The following is a 17,453-nucleotide window of genomic DNA, read 5'->3' on the forward strand; positions in this document are numbered from 1 at the left end:
TTTCGGAAAAAAAAAAAACCTTGAAAAGAAAAAAAAAAAAAACACAGATTTTCTTTCCATCTAAAGCCCTGGTCACATATACAAAGATTTGCTCATCAGCCATTGGTTCAAAAGTTCTTTTTACTTTGTTGAGTGATGTGTTGCATTGCTAGTGGTTATGTGTTGCATTGCTAGTGGTTGTGTTGCATTGCTAGTGGTTATTTCACCTGTAATTGCTGAATTACATTAACATTACATGGTCTCTTGTCGTTAGTCGCTTACAGTCTTACAGTCTGAATGAGGCTTAAAACATGCAGCTTAGTTTAACAGTTAGCAAATTAGTTTAACAGTTGAATTGAAAACCGAATTGTCTGTAGTCTCCTTATTTCATGCAACGGATTTAACAAACTGCTCTGACTACGCAAATTAAATGGGAAGCCTCTGCGCGGCCGTCACGGCGCCATCCACTGGTCTGGCATATGCACTACAGCACTTTTAGCTGCTTTCACCTCTGTGTGTGCGCCATCCACTGGTCTGGCATATGCACTACAGCACTTTTAGCTGCTTTCACCTCTGTGTGTGCACGCAAGTTTTTTCTTTACCGCTCTCGTTAAAGGTGTGAAAGCGGTAAGAAAAAAATACACCCGTTGGTTTTGTGTAGACGTGGCCTACAACAGACGTCATGGCACTAATGGCTGTGCCTGCTAGACTTGTGACCACTTTGTGGGATCTAATGGGCATCCCAATAAAGACTACATAAAGGAACAAACACTGCTAGACTTGTGACCACTTTGTGGGATCTAATGGGCATCCCAATAAAGACTACATAAAGGAACAAACACTGCTAGACTTGTGACCACTTTGTGGGATCTAATGGGCATCCCAATAAAGACTACATAAAGGAACAAACACTGCAAGCACACACACACTCACTGGCTTGGCTGCCTCTCTGTGACGAAAGAGAGAAAGAGAGTGAAAAAGAGAAAGAGTGAGAGAGGGAGTAGGAGAAAGAGAGAGGGAGTAGGAGAGAGGGAGTAGGAGAAAGAAAGAGAGAGGGAGTAGGAGAAAGAAAGAGAGAGGGAGTAGGAGAGAGAGAGGGAGTAGGAAAGAGGGAGTAGGAGAAAGAAAGAGAGAGAGGGAGTAGGAGAGAGGGAGTAGGAGAAAGAAAGAGAGAGGGAGTAGGAGAGAGGGAGTAGGAGAAAAAGTAGGAGTTGTGTAAAAATAAATAACAAACAAACTGATTACTTTCCTCAAACAAAAGGAGTGAGGCAGGGCTGTTGCCTGAGTCCTACATTATTTAACATTTATATCACTGAATTAGCTAATAAAATTCAAAATTCATCCTCGCCTGGTCTCAACCTTTTGGGGAAAGAAATCAAATGCCTGCTTTACGCAGATGATCTTCTCCTGCTATCGTCAACGGCACAGGGACTACAAGAGAGCCTTTCTCTTTTGAACGAATACAGCATAACTTGGGCCCTTCCAATCAATATGGAAAAAACTAAAATAATGACTTTCCAGAGAAAACATTCGAACATAAATAAATATAATTTTACCATTGGCGGAAAACAACTAGAACAAGTAAGAAAATACAACTACTTAGGACTGACCATTTCCTCATCAGGGCAATTTGATAACGCAATTAAAGACCTATCCGAAAAAGCACGCAAAACATACTACATGTTAAGAAAATCTCTATTTCAATATAATCCTTCCATCAAATTATGGAAAAAGATCTTTGATTCCTTGGTAAAGCTCATATTACTATATGGGAGCGAAATTTGGGGCATAAAATTTAAAGACAATTTCGAAACATGGGACAAAAGCCAAACCGAATTATTACATTTGGAATTCTGTAAAAATATTCTAGGTTTAAACAGATGTGCACCTAATCTAGGCTGCAGAGCTGAGCTTGGAAGATTTCCCCTCCTTGTAGACATACAAAAAAGAGCAACCAAATTCTGGCATCATCTTCAGACTAGCAATTCAGAGCAGTATCACCACACTGCTGCCCAGCTGAGGAGTGAACACCCAGAGAGTGACCCCTTAAACTTCATAATACAAAAACACGACCTGAAAAACTGCAGCTCAAGTATTGCTTCAATAGCAAAAGAAGTAGAGAACACAGCAAAACAAAACTACATTAACACATGGAAATGCAAAATCGAACAAGTAAATAAGCTACACTGCTACAGAACTATTCGAATTGATTACAAATTGGCACCATATTTAAATGAAATTAAAAACCATCCTCATAGAAAACTCCTGTCAAAGTATCGAATGAGTGATCATTCCCTTGCAATAGAAAAGGGTAGACACCGCCAAACCTGGATAGCTCGTGAAGATCGAATTTGTAAATTCTGTAATACTGGAGTAGTAGAGGACGAATGCCACTTCCTCACAGAATGTCCCAATTATCAACACTTAAGAGCTATATTCTACCCACAAATTGAGATCACTTGTCCCGGCTTTATGACTGCCACCAATGAACAAAAACTACAATTCCTCCTGGGAGAAATAGATAAATGCGCCCACTTAGCATACCAATATTTATAGTCCTGCCACATTTTAAGAGAAAACTTCACATAAAAAAAGTGCATACAGTATATATATTTTTTAATTTATTTATTTTTTTATTTTTTAAATAAGTTTACTTTAGATTTAGATTTAAGAATACATGTTTAAGTTTCCTTTAAACCTGGATTTAGTTACTATTTTTTTTTTTTACACATAAGTTTTCTTTCTTTTAGTTTAGTATAAGTTTCCTTTCTATGACCCCCCTTAAAACAAATATTATCTGTTTGTATTGTCATGTTACTGCTTTGGCAACACTATTTTCTGAGTCATGCCAATAAAGCACATTTGAATTTGAAATTTGAGAGAGAGGGAGTAGGAGAAAGAAAGAGAGAGAGGGAGTAGGAGAGAGAGAGAGAGAGGGAGTAGGAGAGAGGGAGTAGGAGAAAGAAAGAGAGAGGGAGTAGGAGAAAGAAAGAGAGAGAGGGAGTAGGAGAAAGAAAGAGAGAGGGAGTAGGAGAGAGGGAGTAGGAGAAAGAAAGAGAGAGGGAGTAGGAGAAAGAAAGAGAGAGAGGGAGTAGGAGAAAGAAAGAGAGAGAGGGAGTAGGAGAGAGGGAGTAGGAGAAAGAGAGAGGGAGTAGGAGAGAGGGAGTAGGAGAAAGAAAGAGAGAGGGAGTAGGAGAGAGGGAGTAGGAGAAAGAAAGAGAGAGGGAGTAGGAGAAAGAAAGAGAGAGAGGGAGTAGGAGAAAGAAAGAGAGAGGGAGTAGGAGAGAGGGAGTAGGAGAAAGAAAGAGAGAGGGAGTAGGAGAGAGGGAGTAGGAGAAAGAAAGAGAGAGGGAGTAGGAGAAAGAAAGAGAGAGAGGAGTAGGAGAAAGAAAGAGAGAGAGGGAGTAGGAGAGAGAAAGAGAGAGCATGCTGGCCTGGATGTCTGGTCTCGCATCACTATCACTTTCTCTTACCACGGCAATTTCTGGAGCTCGACACAGAGCTCTCTCTTGCTCTCTCTTTCTCTCATTCTTTCTCTCTCTCTCTCTCTCTCTCTCGCTCTCTCTTTCTCTCACTCTCTCGCTCTCTCTTTCTCTCACTCTCTCGCTCTATCTCTTGCTCTCTCTTTCTCTCGCTCTCTCTTTCTCGCTCTCTCTCTCGCTCTCTCTCTCTCTCTTTATCTCACTCTTTCTCTCTCTCTCTCTCTCTTTCTCTCACTCTTTTTCCCTCTCTCTCGCTTTCTCTCTCGCTCTCTCTTTCTCTCACTCTTTCTCTCACTCTCTCGCTCTCTCTTTCTCGCTCTCTCTCTTGCTCTCTCTCTCGCTCTCTCTCTCGCTCTCTCTCTCTCTCTTTATCTCACTCTTTCTCTCTCTCTCTCTCTCGCTCTCTCTTTCTCTCACTCTTTCTCGCTCTCTCTCTTGCTCTCTCTCTCGCTCTCTCTCTCGCTCTTTCTCTCACTCTTTCTCTCTCTCTCACTCTTTCTCTCTTTCTCTCTTTCTCTCTTTCTCTCTTTCTCTCACTCTTTCTCTCTCTCTCTCTCTCTCAATGTAAAGAGAACTCAAAGACTTCTGGGGGAAATCCTAACAGTGCTGTGACACAAGTCACACTGCAGAGAGGAATAAAGCTAACAAAAATGAATGAGCAGGACAGAGACCCTTTAATACGCCGTCTCAGCGTCCTCTGACTGATAGAGCAGAGGGTTAACAGGATGTTGAAAAAATATTTTTTTTTTTTTTTTTGAGAGATGCAGGTCTAAACATGATTACCAGAGAAACAATCACAAACAAAACAAAAAAAAAAGCATTTCAAAACATTTCAACAGAAACCCTTTAACTATTACACGTAGTGCACATGCCAGAAATAAGAGCCAAAGCGTTGAAGGGATTTTTAGAAAAACAACTAAACAAAACAAAAAAAGGAGCTCTCTCTCCAAGACTTAATAGCTGCCCGAGGTCATGGGGTGGAGTTGAGAGATTGCTCTGTGCATCCAAACGAACCCATTCCTCACAGACTACCTCTGGTGTTCGCTAACAAACTAACATTTCTCAATGAGCTTTTACATTATGGAATCCAGCACATTCAGATAGACTGTTTTATCGTGCAAGTCGAAGCCATACACATGGCCGACGCTCCTAACGCCTGTGTGAGAATGGCTCGCTGCCTCTCCTAAGCCACGCAGTAAAAAACGTAATGCATGGTTGGAGAAGGCAATGGAGCAGGAGTTCTGAAAATACACCCCCGTATGCCCTCTTCGGCCTCCAAAAATGCCCCCATTGTTCGTTACCCGTGAAGACAAAAGGGACGAAAAAGAGTGTGTGGAAAGCAAACGAGACGAGGAAAACCAAACACCAAACCATGTATGCACACACACGCACACACACAAACAGACACGCACACACGAACAGCTCAAAGGCATCTGTACGTGACTCAACGGTTTTATGAAGGTTAGTGCCATGCTGGTGGAATTTCTTTTTAAGTTGTTTTAGGTTACTTGATATTGTTTTACTTTTGTCTTTGTTTTTAGTTGTCAATCAGCGTGACATCTGACATCTATGCCATCCTTTTGAAAAATGGAAAGAAAATCCAAATGGGAATGTTGTGCTAAAATTAGGCCCATGTTGTAGTGCTGCCAGTAGTAGCACGCCTTAATGTGCAGTCGTGTGATAGCTAAAGATTCTGCCTCCTGTGTAAGGCGTATTTATTTATCTGGAAGCTGGACAGAGGGAGTGATGGAGTGAGAGAGGGAGGGAGTGAGGGAGTGATGGAGTGAGAGAGGGAGGGAGGGAGATGGGTATCTGCGTAATTGAGGTCTAGCTCCCCCGCCAGCAACAACTGCACGCTGGCTTTAATGACAACTGTGGGCTTGTAATCGCATCGCCCTGCACGTTTTAAAAAGGCCAATCGGGATCCATTTACCTCCCATTAACCCTACTCAGACTCTCTCTGTAGGGTCCTTAAAGTGTGTGTGAGTGTGTGTGTGAGTGTGTATGTGAGTGTGTGTGTGTGTGTGTGTGTGTGTGTGTGTGTGTGTGTGTGTGTGTGTGTGTGTGTGTGTGTGTGTGTGAGGGAGGGAGAAAGAGATGGACATGGATTTCTCATATTCATGTGATTGTGTGATTGTGTGATTGTGTGTGTGTGTGTGTGTGTGTGTGTGTGTGTGTGTGTCCTTGTCTGTGACATTTGAATGTGGATTCATAGTGAGTTATATAGCAGTGTGGGAAGAGAGAACAATTTCTCATACGTGTGTGTGTGTGTGTGTGTGTGTGTCTCTCCACTCACTTAAAACACCTGGACATGGATTTCTCATAGATTTATATGAGTTGGTATGTCTGAGAGTAGTTGGAAAAGTGTGTGTGTAAGTGAAAATAACATCTGGACTGAAATGTCTGCGTGTGCGTGTGTGTGTGTATGTGCGTGTGTGTGGGAGGAGGGGGACAGAGCGAGAGACGCACACACACCTGGACACTGATAGTCACTCCTCTCCCACACTGAGATAGCCTGCAGACAGCACTTCACTGAAGTATCTCATCTCTCTCTCTCTCGCACACGCACACACGCACACACGCACACACGCACACACGCACACACACACACACACTTACACCTTTACTCCGGTGAAGAGATTATTATTTAGGTTTGTCATAAACCAGCTTAATTGGTGTACAGAGACGTGTATTGGGTGTAAACAACACGGAAAGGAAAATGTGTGTGTGTGTGTGTGTGTGTGTGTTCTTCAGCTCCTGGGCCAGATGCGCAGGCTTGATTCGGAGGGATTGAGCAACACTCAAACACATAATTACAGGGCTTCCTGTGAAGCTGCCCTGCCACTTTTCTGTCTCGCTGGCGTTTAGGACATGTCAAGATCTGCGTGGAGGAGGAGCAACCTCCCGTTGGACCCCTCCAGGCAAAGCCGCCTCCTTGATTGCCTCTGTAATTAACCGCTTTGAAGCAAAACAGGGACCAAAGGGCTTTAAAAGAAATTATATAAAGACGGAGGGAGGGAGGGAGGAGGGATCGAGAAGATGGAGTGATGATGTACAATCCAGAGAAAGGAGAAGCGGCGTGTCTCCTGTTGAGGGGCTGTTGGGAGCCTTTCTTTTTTTTAAAAAAAGAAAAAAAATTGGCTTACCTTACTACTACACCCCCTCCCCACTTCTGGTCTTGGCAAGGCTGCCGGGCCAAGATTGGGGGGGGGGGGGGGGGGAGAGAAAGACACACAGGCAGACCTGTGCATGCCCTCAAATTTACATTTAGTGCTCTGACGTCATGTTGCTGCATAGTTCATGTAGTGTATAGTTTGGTTTGCAAAATGTAGGAGGAAGAAATGTAAAGAGAAAAAAACTGAAACAGTTGGCACTTGTGTCCGTGTTTACTACGCATCGTGTTATTGCCCCTTAACTTCCCCAAGAAGATAAATTGTAATTCAGACCTATTCACTACATGGTCCCTGAGCACCATTCAAAGCCTGGCACAGCATTAGTGGTCTCTCTGATAAGCAGTTAGTAATCAAGCTTTACAACTTTTATTCAACTCAATTACATAAATTAATCTTTATCACTCACAGGAGCCAAGAGTTAAAAAAAGTTCTATATGTAACAGGCAATGCCTTTCTGGCTTCCTCCTCTGTGTGTGTGTGTTTTTTCTCCTGTTTTGTTAGTTTACTTGTCTGATCCATGTGTCTGTCTGTCTGTCTTCATCCCCAAGGGAGGGTGGAGTGGACCAGTTTGGGATTAGAACTGAGCGACGGGGGTCTAGGTTGGGATTGAGGGGTGGGGGTCTAGGATGGGATTGGGATTGAGCGGTGGGGGTCTAGGATGGGATTGGGATGAGGGGTGCGGGCCTAGGTTGGGATTGAGGGGTGCGGGTCTAGGTTGGGATTGGGATTGAGCGGTGGCGGTCTAGGTCGGGATTAAGGGGTGTTGGGTCTAGGTTGAGATTGGGATGAGGAATGCGGGCCTAGGTTGGGATTGAGAGGTGAGGGTCTAGGTTGGGATTGGGATTGAGGGATGGGGGTCTAGGTTGGGATTGAGGAGTGCGGGCCTAGGTTGGGATTGAGGGGTGGGGGCCTAGGTTGGGATTGAGGGGTGGGGGTCGAGGTTGGGATTGGGATTGAACAGTGGGGGTCTAGGTTGGGATTGAGGGGTGCGGGCCTAGGTTGGGATTGAGGGGTGGGGGTCTAGGTTGCGATTGAGGAGTGTGGGCCTAGGTTGGGATTGAGGGGTGGGGGTCTAGGTTGGGATTGGGATGAGGAATGCTGGCCTAGGTTGGGATTGAGAGGTGAGGGTCTAGGTTGGGATTGGGATTGAGGGATGGGGGTCTAGGTTGGGATTGAGGAGTGCGGAAACTGACATTTTGTAATGGTATTCTGTCTCGTCTTTGGTAATATAGATGAATAGCTACATGAATAATTATTGAAGGTAGGTAATGTTCCTTATTTGGTCTTCTCTCATGCGCACATGACTGGGAGGACACGTTAGCAAATGCAGTCTGAAAACCAGTGGCCTCTCTAAATGTACTGTAGGTACATGGGTGGCTGCTTCAGCTCTCAAGGTCTCCAAACACTCCTGCGGTGTTAACAATCGAATCCATTGCTTCCGTGTGGACAAAAAAAAAAAAAAAAAATCTGCTGCAAACAGCCTGTCCTCACAAATCCATTACAGGAACATGAGCCAGACAAAATCCGAAAAGGAGAGAAACATACAGAGAGGGGGGGGGGGGGGGGAGAGAGAGAGAAAAAGAAGAAGAGAGAGTGAGAGAGCAAAGGTGAGGGAGAGGAAGAAAGAGCAAGAGGAAAAGAGAGAGAGAGAGAGAGAGAGAGAGAGAGGGATCATACATGTGGCCATCTGCACTCCGTGTCCTCTGCTGCGGGTCGCGGTGGCTCAGGTGCCAAGGAGGCCCATTGTTGTGAGCCCTGGAGGAGCGCGGCGGAGGCTGGGAACGCCGCGGCCCATGAAAGCCTCCTCTGTCCCGGCTCCAGGCCCAGAACACTGGGGCTCAGTCAGCACGCTGGCCAGTCTGTCACCTCCTCTCTCCCCTCCGGCCGTCCGGCCATCTAATCCTACCCGACTTTTCAGCACCGCCGCCCTGGGAGCGGGCCAGGTGGAGGCGGATGGAGGGGGCCGCTGAGCTGAGCTTGCCTGGCCGCTCTCTCAAGGGGAGACTCCGGTTCCTTTACCGTGCTCACATACACACACACACACACACACACACACACACACACAACTCCCTCGCAACCAGGTCCACCCCGGTCCAGTTGAGTGGGAACAAAGGGCTCAGGTTTGCCAGATACTGGCGTACTGCCCCCCACCCCCACCCACCCACCCCTCACCTCAGGTGAGTTCATTGTGGAAATGTTCTGGAATGTTGAGCTGATTCTAGAATGTCTGTGAGACTCAGAGACTACCCCCAGGGGTCACTTAGGTTTGAGGCCAGACCAGAGCAGAGTAGAGAGGGGCCTGTTGGACTCTCACTGCCACGGACAACATACTGCATGACTGAGACTAAGAGATGAGACACTACAAGACTTCTCCTCTATTTGTAAACAACTGATCATTTCCAAGAACCCAAAATATCAAACAAAACATATAAAATCATCAAACAAAACGTTCCTGACTGCATTTTGAACGACAGGAGAACTTTACGTTGCAAAGCTGTGTACAAACCTACTTAAAAGGAGTCACACTTCTGTCAGCTGTAGACAGGTGGTTAAGACTACCTTTGGGAAAAAGTCACTCTTGAGATGCTGACCCCATGCCTGACGCCAACTGTCTGTGGTAGCCAGCTGTTCACAGTAAGAAGACATACTGTACCATTAGATCTACAGTGCTACACTATCACTTACTCATCTTCAGGGAAGCTCACACCCTTGACCAGGGTAAGGCTACATGGAACTTCCTGAAGAACAATCAGCCCATTTCGCAATGTCCAGGTCTTCAGCTTTGTTGAACTTAGGTTAATGACGGCGTCAACGCCTCAGCAGGGTGAAGGGCCTTCATTTTCTTCCTGCAGAGTGTGCTGGAGAAGAGTTTCTGTGAGACGTTTGTGACTCTGTTTACATCTTCAAACCTAAATCCTGCCAAACTTTTCTTAAGTGATCTGTTGGTGGACAGCGGACAAGAAATGGACTAAATGTTCTCCCGTGCCTTCACTAGAAGACTAAGGTGTTCAGAACACCCAGGTCAGAAGTTTTGACCGTTAGCACACTTGTGGATAAACACCTTCAAATGCACCCACTTATACCAAATGTACACCATCTCCTGTAAGTGATCTCCTCCTCTAGATGCACATGCTAATTGAGTTCAAGTGGAAATGTAAACACAAAAGCTCTTGTGGCTGCTGTGAAAGGGTGGTGAACCAGAAAAGCATTTGCAGAGAGAGAGAGAGAGAGAGAGTGAGAGAGAGAGAGAGAGAGAGAGAGGGAGAGGTGGTCAGGCCTGAGAGTTGGGAGGAGGGAGGCGGGGGGGGGAGATGGTGAGGTGCATTGTGGGGTATTTTCAGGGTGTGGGGGAACTATGTCTGTGTTGTGGTTGAAGTGAAGTGATCTGTCGGGTATTTTTGTCTGTGTGTGTGTGTGTGTGTGTGTGTGTGTGTGTGTGTGTGTGTAAGGGGGGTGGCGGTGGTTACTGTGCAGGTGTTCTGGGAAAACTCTGGCCTTGTCCAACCCCTATGAGGCTCAGCCACCACAAACAGACATTCAGACACGCACTGAAGCGGAGAGAAGCTCCAAAAACATCCTCTAGCACCCCTAGCAGTAAGTCTGTGTGTGTGTGTGTGTGTGTGTGTGGGTATGTGTGTGTGTGAGAGAGAGAGAGAGGGAGTGAATGAGAGAAAATGAGAGAGAGAGAGTGTGTGTGTGTGTGTTTGTGTGTGTGCATGTGTGTGTTTGTGTGTTAGAGAGAGTGAGAGAGAGTGTGTGTGTGTGTGTGTTTGTGTATGTTTGTGTGTCAGTCACATGTCTGTGTATGTGTGTGTAAGTGTATGTCTAACCACACGCAGACAGGTGCAGCCCATGATGGAGTCACGATCTGATGCCTCTTAATGATCTGACGGCTCTCAACGGCGCGCCGTTTAGCTGCTAAATGAGCCGACCGTGGCAAGCGATACACAGGCTTAAGGAGTCTCATCCTCACACACACACTCACACACACACACACACACACACACACACACACACACACACACACACACACACACACACACACACACACACACACACACACACACACACACACACACACACACACACACACACACACACACACACACACACACACACACACACACACACACAGGTGTCTAGCTCAATACACTGTCATGGGCAACTTACAGTGTTCGGGCAAGGGTACTACTACTACTGACAAGCACTAATGAAACATTACATTATTAAATGACAAAAAGTAAAACAATATAATAAAAGAAATAATATGCCCAAAAAGTATACAAGTATACATACATATATACACATATATACTGCTCAAAAAAATTAAGGGAACACAGTTTTCCACAATTGTTAAAACACATTTTTTGAAACCTTCCACCCTTTTCTCCATTCTCAAACTACATTCACAGAGTGTCTGACAGTTGTTGCAAAATAAAACATTCGCCTCAAAAGTTTTACTTGTGCTCAGAACCAAATAGTGTCAGAGTACCGATCCAGTGTATGATTGAAGTGTTAATTTTTAGTGCTGCCACTAACGACTAATTTTCTAACGACTAATCTTTCGACTAATTTTTAGATTAGTCGACCAATCTAAACGATTATTTTTTTTAAAAATCAAGTGTTTGTTATTTTGTTGTGTCCGTTTTATTTTGAACTCAACTAAAGGGAAAACGTAAAATATATATCACCCTACTTTTGTTAGAAGCTGTATTACTGTAAGTAAACTGTTCAAAAACATTATGTATAAAAAAAAAACACCCATTTAAAATGCTACCTTCAGATCTAATGTCAGACCTTTGATAGACTTTATTTGTATGCCAGTGTTGCCATGGACATAGACAACTTCTTTGACCTGAGGCCCGGTCATGGCATACTTTGGGGTCATAGGGCCCACATACATGAACCCAACCCCCATCAAATTATCATTATATCACATCACAATTATTATTGTTATGCCATATTTTTATACATGCACTTCAAAGCAGCCAGTGTTTAAAGTGCTAACATTGTTCACAAAAAGTTTGTGAAAACATGCACATCAGAGGACTGCTTTACTAATGTAAAATATAATTACAATAGTTCCATTGCTTTTGCATGGTTGCATGATAAATACTTCTCAAAACAACAGTTATTATATGGGTGTCATCGTTTTGGGATGTTTCCCTCATGCAAGCATCATACACTGGTAGGCAATAAATATTAACATATTTAATTATGCCACAAGCTTTTGGCCACGTTATTCAAATTTGACTATACAATACTCTAGAAAGATAGTGTATTATAGTCTGTGCTCTGTTTTTATGGGAGTTGCATAAATCCACATTGTTCTATTAAATGTAGTTTCATAATTAAATAGCTTTCCAATAGGTTGAATTGGAGCTTTGCTACCAACGTTATCAAGTGGTTTCAGTTCTCTCGCGCATTGAATGAACGCTCATAACACCATTTAAAGGAGAATTCCGGTGTGATATTGACCTAAAGTGTGTTGAAACATGATACCGAGTGTGAACGTATGTCTCATAGCTCACCTCGGCTTGTCCCCTGCACTTAGAAATCTGGTGCTAGTTAGCCAATGCTACCAACACAGTGTTTCGTTGTGGTGCCTCGGGCATCGGCCTAGCCATGCAAATAAATCACTATTTTACACCATTTACGAGGCTCAAAGTAGCTCCATACTTCATTGGTAGACTTCCGAGGGCCTTGACATTTAAAACAAGACATAGAGAACTTTGAAAAAGCACTGGTAGTTTATTTACAAGACGATTTATACAGACAGTACCTTAAGGAATTTTACCATTCGACACCATCTTGAATTTAGTCACGATAAGTCGAGCGACGAGTACGAACGAACAGGTATGATAAGGGATCAGATTTCAAAAATAATTCAGTGGAAATGCATGGATTCAGTTGCTTCCGTAGCAGCAACTGGAATCCGTGCATTTACACGGAATTATTTTTGCAATCTGATCCCTTATCATACCTGTTCGTTCGTACTCGTCGCTATGTTTGATTACACCAAATTAGCAAGTATTTCCTACTGATTGCAGAAATGTTTGTTTTCTTTTCCTTTCGGTCCGCGGTTCCTTGATCAATTGCGCAGCAAATTATCAGACGAAGCCCCGGGAATAATTTTACTCCGCGGCTCCGGACCAGCAGTGTCCACGTTACGGCCGGTGCTGGTCCACGCGGCCCATATGAGAAACGCTGGACTTTGAAAGGCGACAGGAGTTGAGGACTTAGCAAATGAGCCTAACATCAGCATGTTCAAAACAAGTAGGCTACAGGCACTTTGCGCGTCTTACCACATAGGTTACCTCACTTTATCAGTTGGCTTGAACGCTAAAAAAATATGCGTCGTGACTTATTGACCATGGGAAATGACGCGCACCTTGATTGTTGATATCACAGGCGGCAGCATGTTCGTTTTAACGTTTTTTTGTATGAATGCATTACAGTAATGACACGCCGTTGCGTTGTCAACGTCAGACACTTTACTTCATTTATTTCAATTTCCACAAAACTATATTAGTCAGAGTCTGGACTAGCGTAACCTACAAGCTTAGCTCCCCCCACTAAGCTCTGCCTAATAATGAATTGCGCTGAAAGCAGGCAGGCACGCAGCTTTGCTGCTGGCGTTAACACTTGCGTGCATAGGGGTTTAAAACATGACTGCCAAAGTCATAGTAGCCTGTTTAACATCCAAAGACAGTCATTGTACTTTTCAAGAGTTAATAACATAGAGTTGATATAACATTACAGTGAGCCGTTTGAGACCAAAAATAAATAGGGGGTCAATAGTAAAACGACTCTTCGACTAAAAAAATTGACGTCGACTAATTTTCATGGTCGATTAGGTCGACTAAGTCGACTAATCGCAGCAGCACTATTAATTTTTTTGAGCAGTATATATATATATATATACACAAACAAACAACATACCATTCTGTGATTGGGTTACTTCTTCCATACAGTATTACATTGGGCAAAAATCTAAACTCTGTGACCTCTGTGCTAACAAGGCAGTAAGTATTACAGCATAGCATGTAAAGCAGAGCCCTCAGAACTACGTTATTTCCCAAACCTGATCCCGTAATTAAGATTAGATCAAACTAAGAGACGCACAGAGATGACATCATAGCCTAGTTTCCTAATCACACAGAAACACAAGCTGATTTGGGTCTTTTGCATATAAACCCCATGAACTTCCTAAAAGAAACCTCAGACTTACATCAAAGGAACGTGTGCGTGTGTGTGTGTGTGTGTGTGTATGTGTGAGTGAGTACTGCTGTTTGTCAGGCTGAGGGTAAGTCTTCAGGCTAACTCACATCAACAAACTCCACCACAGGGATTTCTCTATTATGACTACTGTCAGTAATGTCTTTGTAGTCAGTTAAACCAGGGGGGAAAAAAACCTCCCAGCAGTACAACTAGGGTATGGGGGTGTACAGGGCAGTAGACGTAGGGTATGGGGGTGTACGGGGCAGTATAACTGACCTTCCACCATGTGCCTGGGTTCCTTGCCTCCACCATGGGCCAGCATCTCCCTCCTGTAGCGCTCCCCCATCTCTCTGCAAGGAGAGCAGAGGCTTACACTCATCCTTTACATCGCACACACGCACGCACAAGGCACAGCATTCACATACATACATACACGTAACCTAGAGACATACACACTCACACACACACACAAGTACACACATGCCAATATCTTCATTGCACCTGGATGTGACCGTAGTCTATATGCCCTGATGTTAACCTCATGTCGGCATTGACAAAAGACAGAGGAGTCTAAAAGAGAAGTACAGACAGATACAGATCTCCTTTGGGCCCTCAAACACTCAGCTGGCTTAAATGAACTGTGTGCTTTTCAGATAATCTGTTGTGTGGGTCATACAATGTATTTTCATTTCCTTACACCCTCATTCATTTCCATCCTTCATTCATTCATTTTGTGGCCTTTTTTTACTTTCTTTCCTAACTTCTGTTTTCTTTCTTTCCTTACTTCTGTTTTTTGTTTCTTTCTTTCTTTCTTTCTTTCCTTACTTCTGTTTTCTTTCTTTCTTTCTTTCTTTCTTACTCTTTCTTTCTCTTTCTTACTTTCTTTCTTTTTCTTCTGAATTTTGTTCCTTATACATATTCATTAATTTATCGTTTTGACTCGCAGTGAGTACCTGTTCAGCGGGTCTCCGATGAAGCACTGTTTCCACACCATGGAGGCAACCGCCCGGGACATCAGGTAGGAGTAGTACTTGGCCCCGTAGCCAATCAGGTGGCTGAATCTCAACTGCCAAGCCTGTCAATCAAGCAAACAGGAGGAACAATCATCATTCACTATGGAGAGAATTCTATTTCAATCTGGAAGACGGCAAAAGAGAACACTCAGTATGGCTGACCTAAATGCAGTTTTACACAACCTGAACCTCAGCACCGACAGCACCTAAGAAGCTGGGCTAGCGTGCAGTAGTAGTGTAGTGGCTAAGGAGCTGGGCTAGCGTGCAGTAGTAGTGTAGTGGCTAAGGAGCTGGGCTAGCGTGCAGTAGTAGTGTAGTGGCTAAGGAGCTGGGCTAGCGTGCAGTAGTAGTGTAGTGGCTAAGGAGCTGGGCTAGCGTGCAGTAGTAGTGTAGTGGCTAAGGAGCTGGGCTAGCGTGCAGTAGTAGTGTAGTGGCTAAGGAGCTGGGCTAGCGTGCAGTAGTAGTGTAGTGGCTAAGGAGCTGGGCTAGCGTGCAGTAGTAGTGTAGTGGCTAAGGAGCTGGGCTAGCGTGCAGTAGTAGTGTAGTGGCTAAGGAGCTGGGCTAGCGTGCAGTAGTAGTGTAGTGGCTAAGGAGCTGAGCTAGCGTGCAGTAGTACTGTAGTGGCTAAGGAGCTGGGCTAGCGTGCAGTAGTAGTGTAGTGGCTAAGGAGCTGGGCTAGCATGCAGTAGGCTAAAAAGTTGTGGGTTCAATTCCCGGCCACCACCGTTGTACCCTCAAGCAAGGCACTTAACCCTGAGTTGCATCCGGGGACAATGGCCCTTGTAATATATAATTGGCATAAGTCGCTTTGGATAAAAGTGTCTGCTAAATGCACACATGTAAATGATAAAAGCACCTGTCAGCATATAACCATATGCATGGCTACAGACTACACAGCATGTGTCTGTGCTCTGGGGCACGGCTGTGTCTGTGTTGACATGGTGTGACAGCCCCATCGGAGAGAGCGAGTCCAAACGACGAACCAGAGCGCGGAGCACCAGAGATGGCTCTTATTTGGCCCAGAGATGGCTCTTATTTGGCCCAAAGATGGCTCTTATTTGGCCCACGCTGGAAATGAACTGCCGTCAGGGCAGGGAGCACTGGAGCTAGCGAGTCCAAGTAAACACTTGTCGTCTGGAGGAGGTGCAGATTTAAAGGCAGATTCAGAGAACGCTGAGGGGCATGTAGGGACACTGGTTACCACTACACTACTGTGTGTGTGTGTGCCTCTGTGTGTGTGTGTGTGAGTGTGCGTCTGTGTGTGTGTGAGCGTCTGTGTGTGTGTGCATATGAGTGTGTATGTGTGTGTGTGTATGTGTGTGTGTGTGTGTGTGTGTGTATGTGTGTGTATGTCTGTGTGAGAGAAAGAAAGAGATGTTACTGCTTGCATGAGGAGTGTGTGTGTGTGTGTGTGTGCGCGCGTTTCTATAGCTGGCTCGATTTTCTATTCCACAACACACACCAAGATAGGAATCAATGGGGGTTTAATAACAGTCGTCAGGTGAATGTGAAACTGAGTGAAACTGGTCCAAAAGCCATTTGGACTTTAATGATTCCCAAGGGAGATGCACCATCTTTATGGGTATCCACCACGTAACGACGGAAAATACTCCAATAATTCACATTCTAGCTCTTTAATGTTAATATCAAGGATCTAGACAGCTTTACAGCTGTGCTATGGGCATTCCGCCAATAAATCTGTTCCTGATTGCGATCATGACATTGACAACCACTTACAAGAATAACATTAAAAAGACATAAAATGATAGCTGAAACATCAGCACTTAGTCCCCAACTTATCCCTGTAAGGGCATCCGTGAGAGGATCCCTCAGGCAATGCTGCACTGGTCAGCACCACACTATCCGGTCACCACACTCTGAAATGGATCTAGGCTGGGCCTGGCCCATCTAGGATAAAGTGACACATTTGTACACTCCATCAAAACATGGCTGTTCAATCGGAATTAGAACAGAGTACACCACCTCTTTCATTCTTATTCAAATTCGGATCGGCAGTTTTTTTTCTGTTAAAGGTGTTTATATGTGTCATTTTTATTCAGATTGAGTGATTTTTCTGATTCTATTCTTTATGCTGAAAAAGGCTGCACAGTCGAAATGCTACCTAATTTAAAACGTCCACTGCATCTAGAAATAAGAAGGTTTTTTTTTTTTTTCCTTGTAACCTCTCCACGATCAACGCCTAACTGAGAAGTATACAAGGTGTGCGTTTGCTCCTTCCGACAAGTACACAGGTAGAACCGATACATGGTAGGACGTTTACCTTCTGACACCTTTACCAGTTTCCACCTGTACCTGTGACACCTGAGACCTGACAGGCGAGCGAGCGGTAGCGTTATCTTCAGGTGAGACGCAGGCATGCGGTGCCTCTGGGCTGTGGGAGATGAGGGCTGCCTCCTCCGCCACTATGAAAAGGGCGTAAGCCGAAAAGTGGCGGTGTAGCGTGTCACACGTGGAGGCTGGGTGTGGTGGTGACGGAGGCCGGGGGGGCTTTTAACTCGTTTAGACCCATCAGAGTAGACGCGGGTACTGAGACAAACGACCCATCTGACACAGCCCTCACCTCA

General features: G+C 44.6%; 1 protein-coding gene across 2 annotated transcripts in view; it reads right to left on the reverse strand.

The window, feature by feature from the left end:
• Positions 1-17,453, reverse strand: part of mipepa (mitochondrial intermediate peptidase a) — a 47,181-nt gene that overhangs the window by 7,159 nt on the left and 22,569 nt on the right. For both annotated transcript variants that reach the window (XM_076282846.1, XM_076282845.1), the window contains exons 18-19: positions 14,809-14,930; positions 14,132-14,205 (exon numbers count right to left, since the gene is read on the reverse strand). In XM_076282846.1, the coding sequence (XP_076138961.1) occupies positions 14,132-14,205; positions 14,809-14,930 (196 nt within the window). The remainder of the gene's footprint in view (positions 1-14,131; positions 14,206-14,808; positions 14,931-17,453) is intronic.

The sequence above is a fragment of the Alosa pseudoharengus genome, unplaced genomic scaffold, assembly GCF_046254945.1.
Source record: "Alosa pseudoharengus isolate Yale_2024_CS ecotype anadromous, Long Island Sound unplaced genomic scaffold, YU_APseudo_1.1 YU_APseudo_1.1_scf_13, whole genome shotgun sequence".
NCBI classification, from domain to species: domain Eukaryota; kingdom Metazoa; phylum Chordata; class Actinopteri; order Clupeiformes; family Clupeidae; genus Alosa; species Alosa pseudoharengus.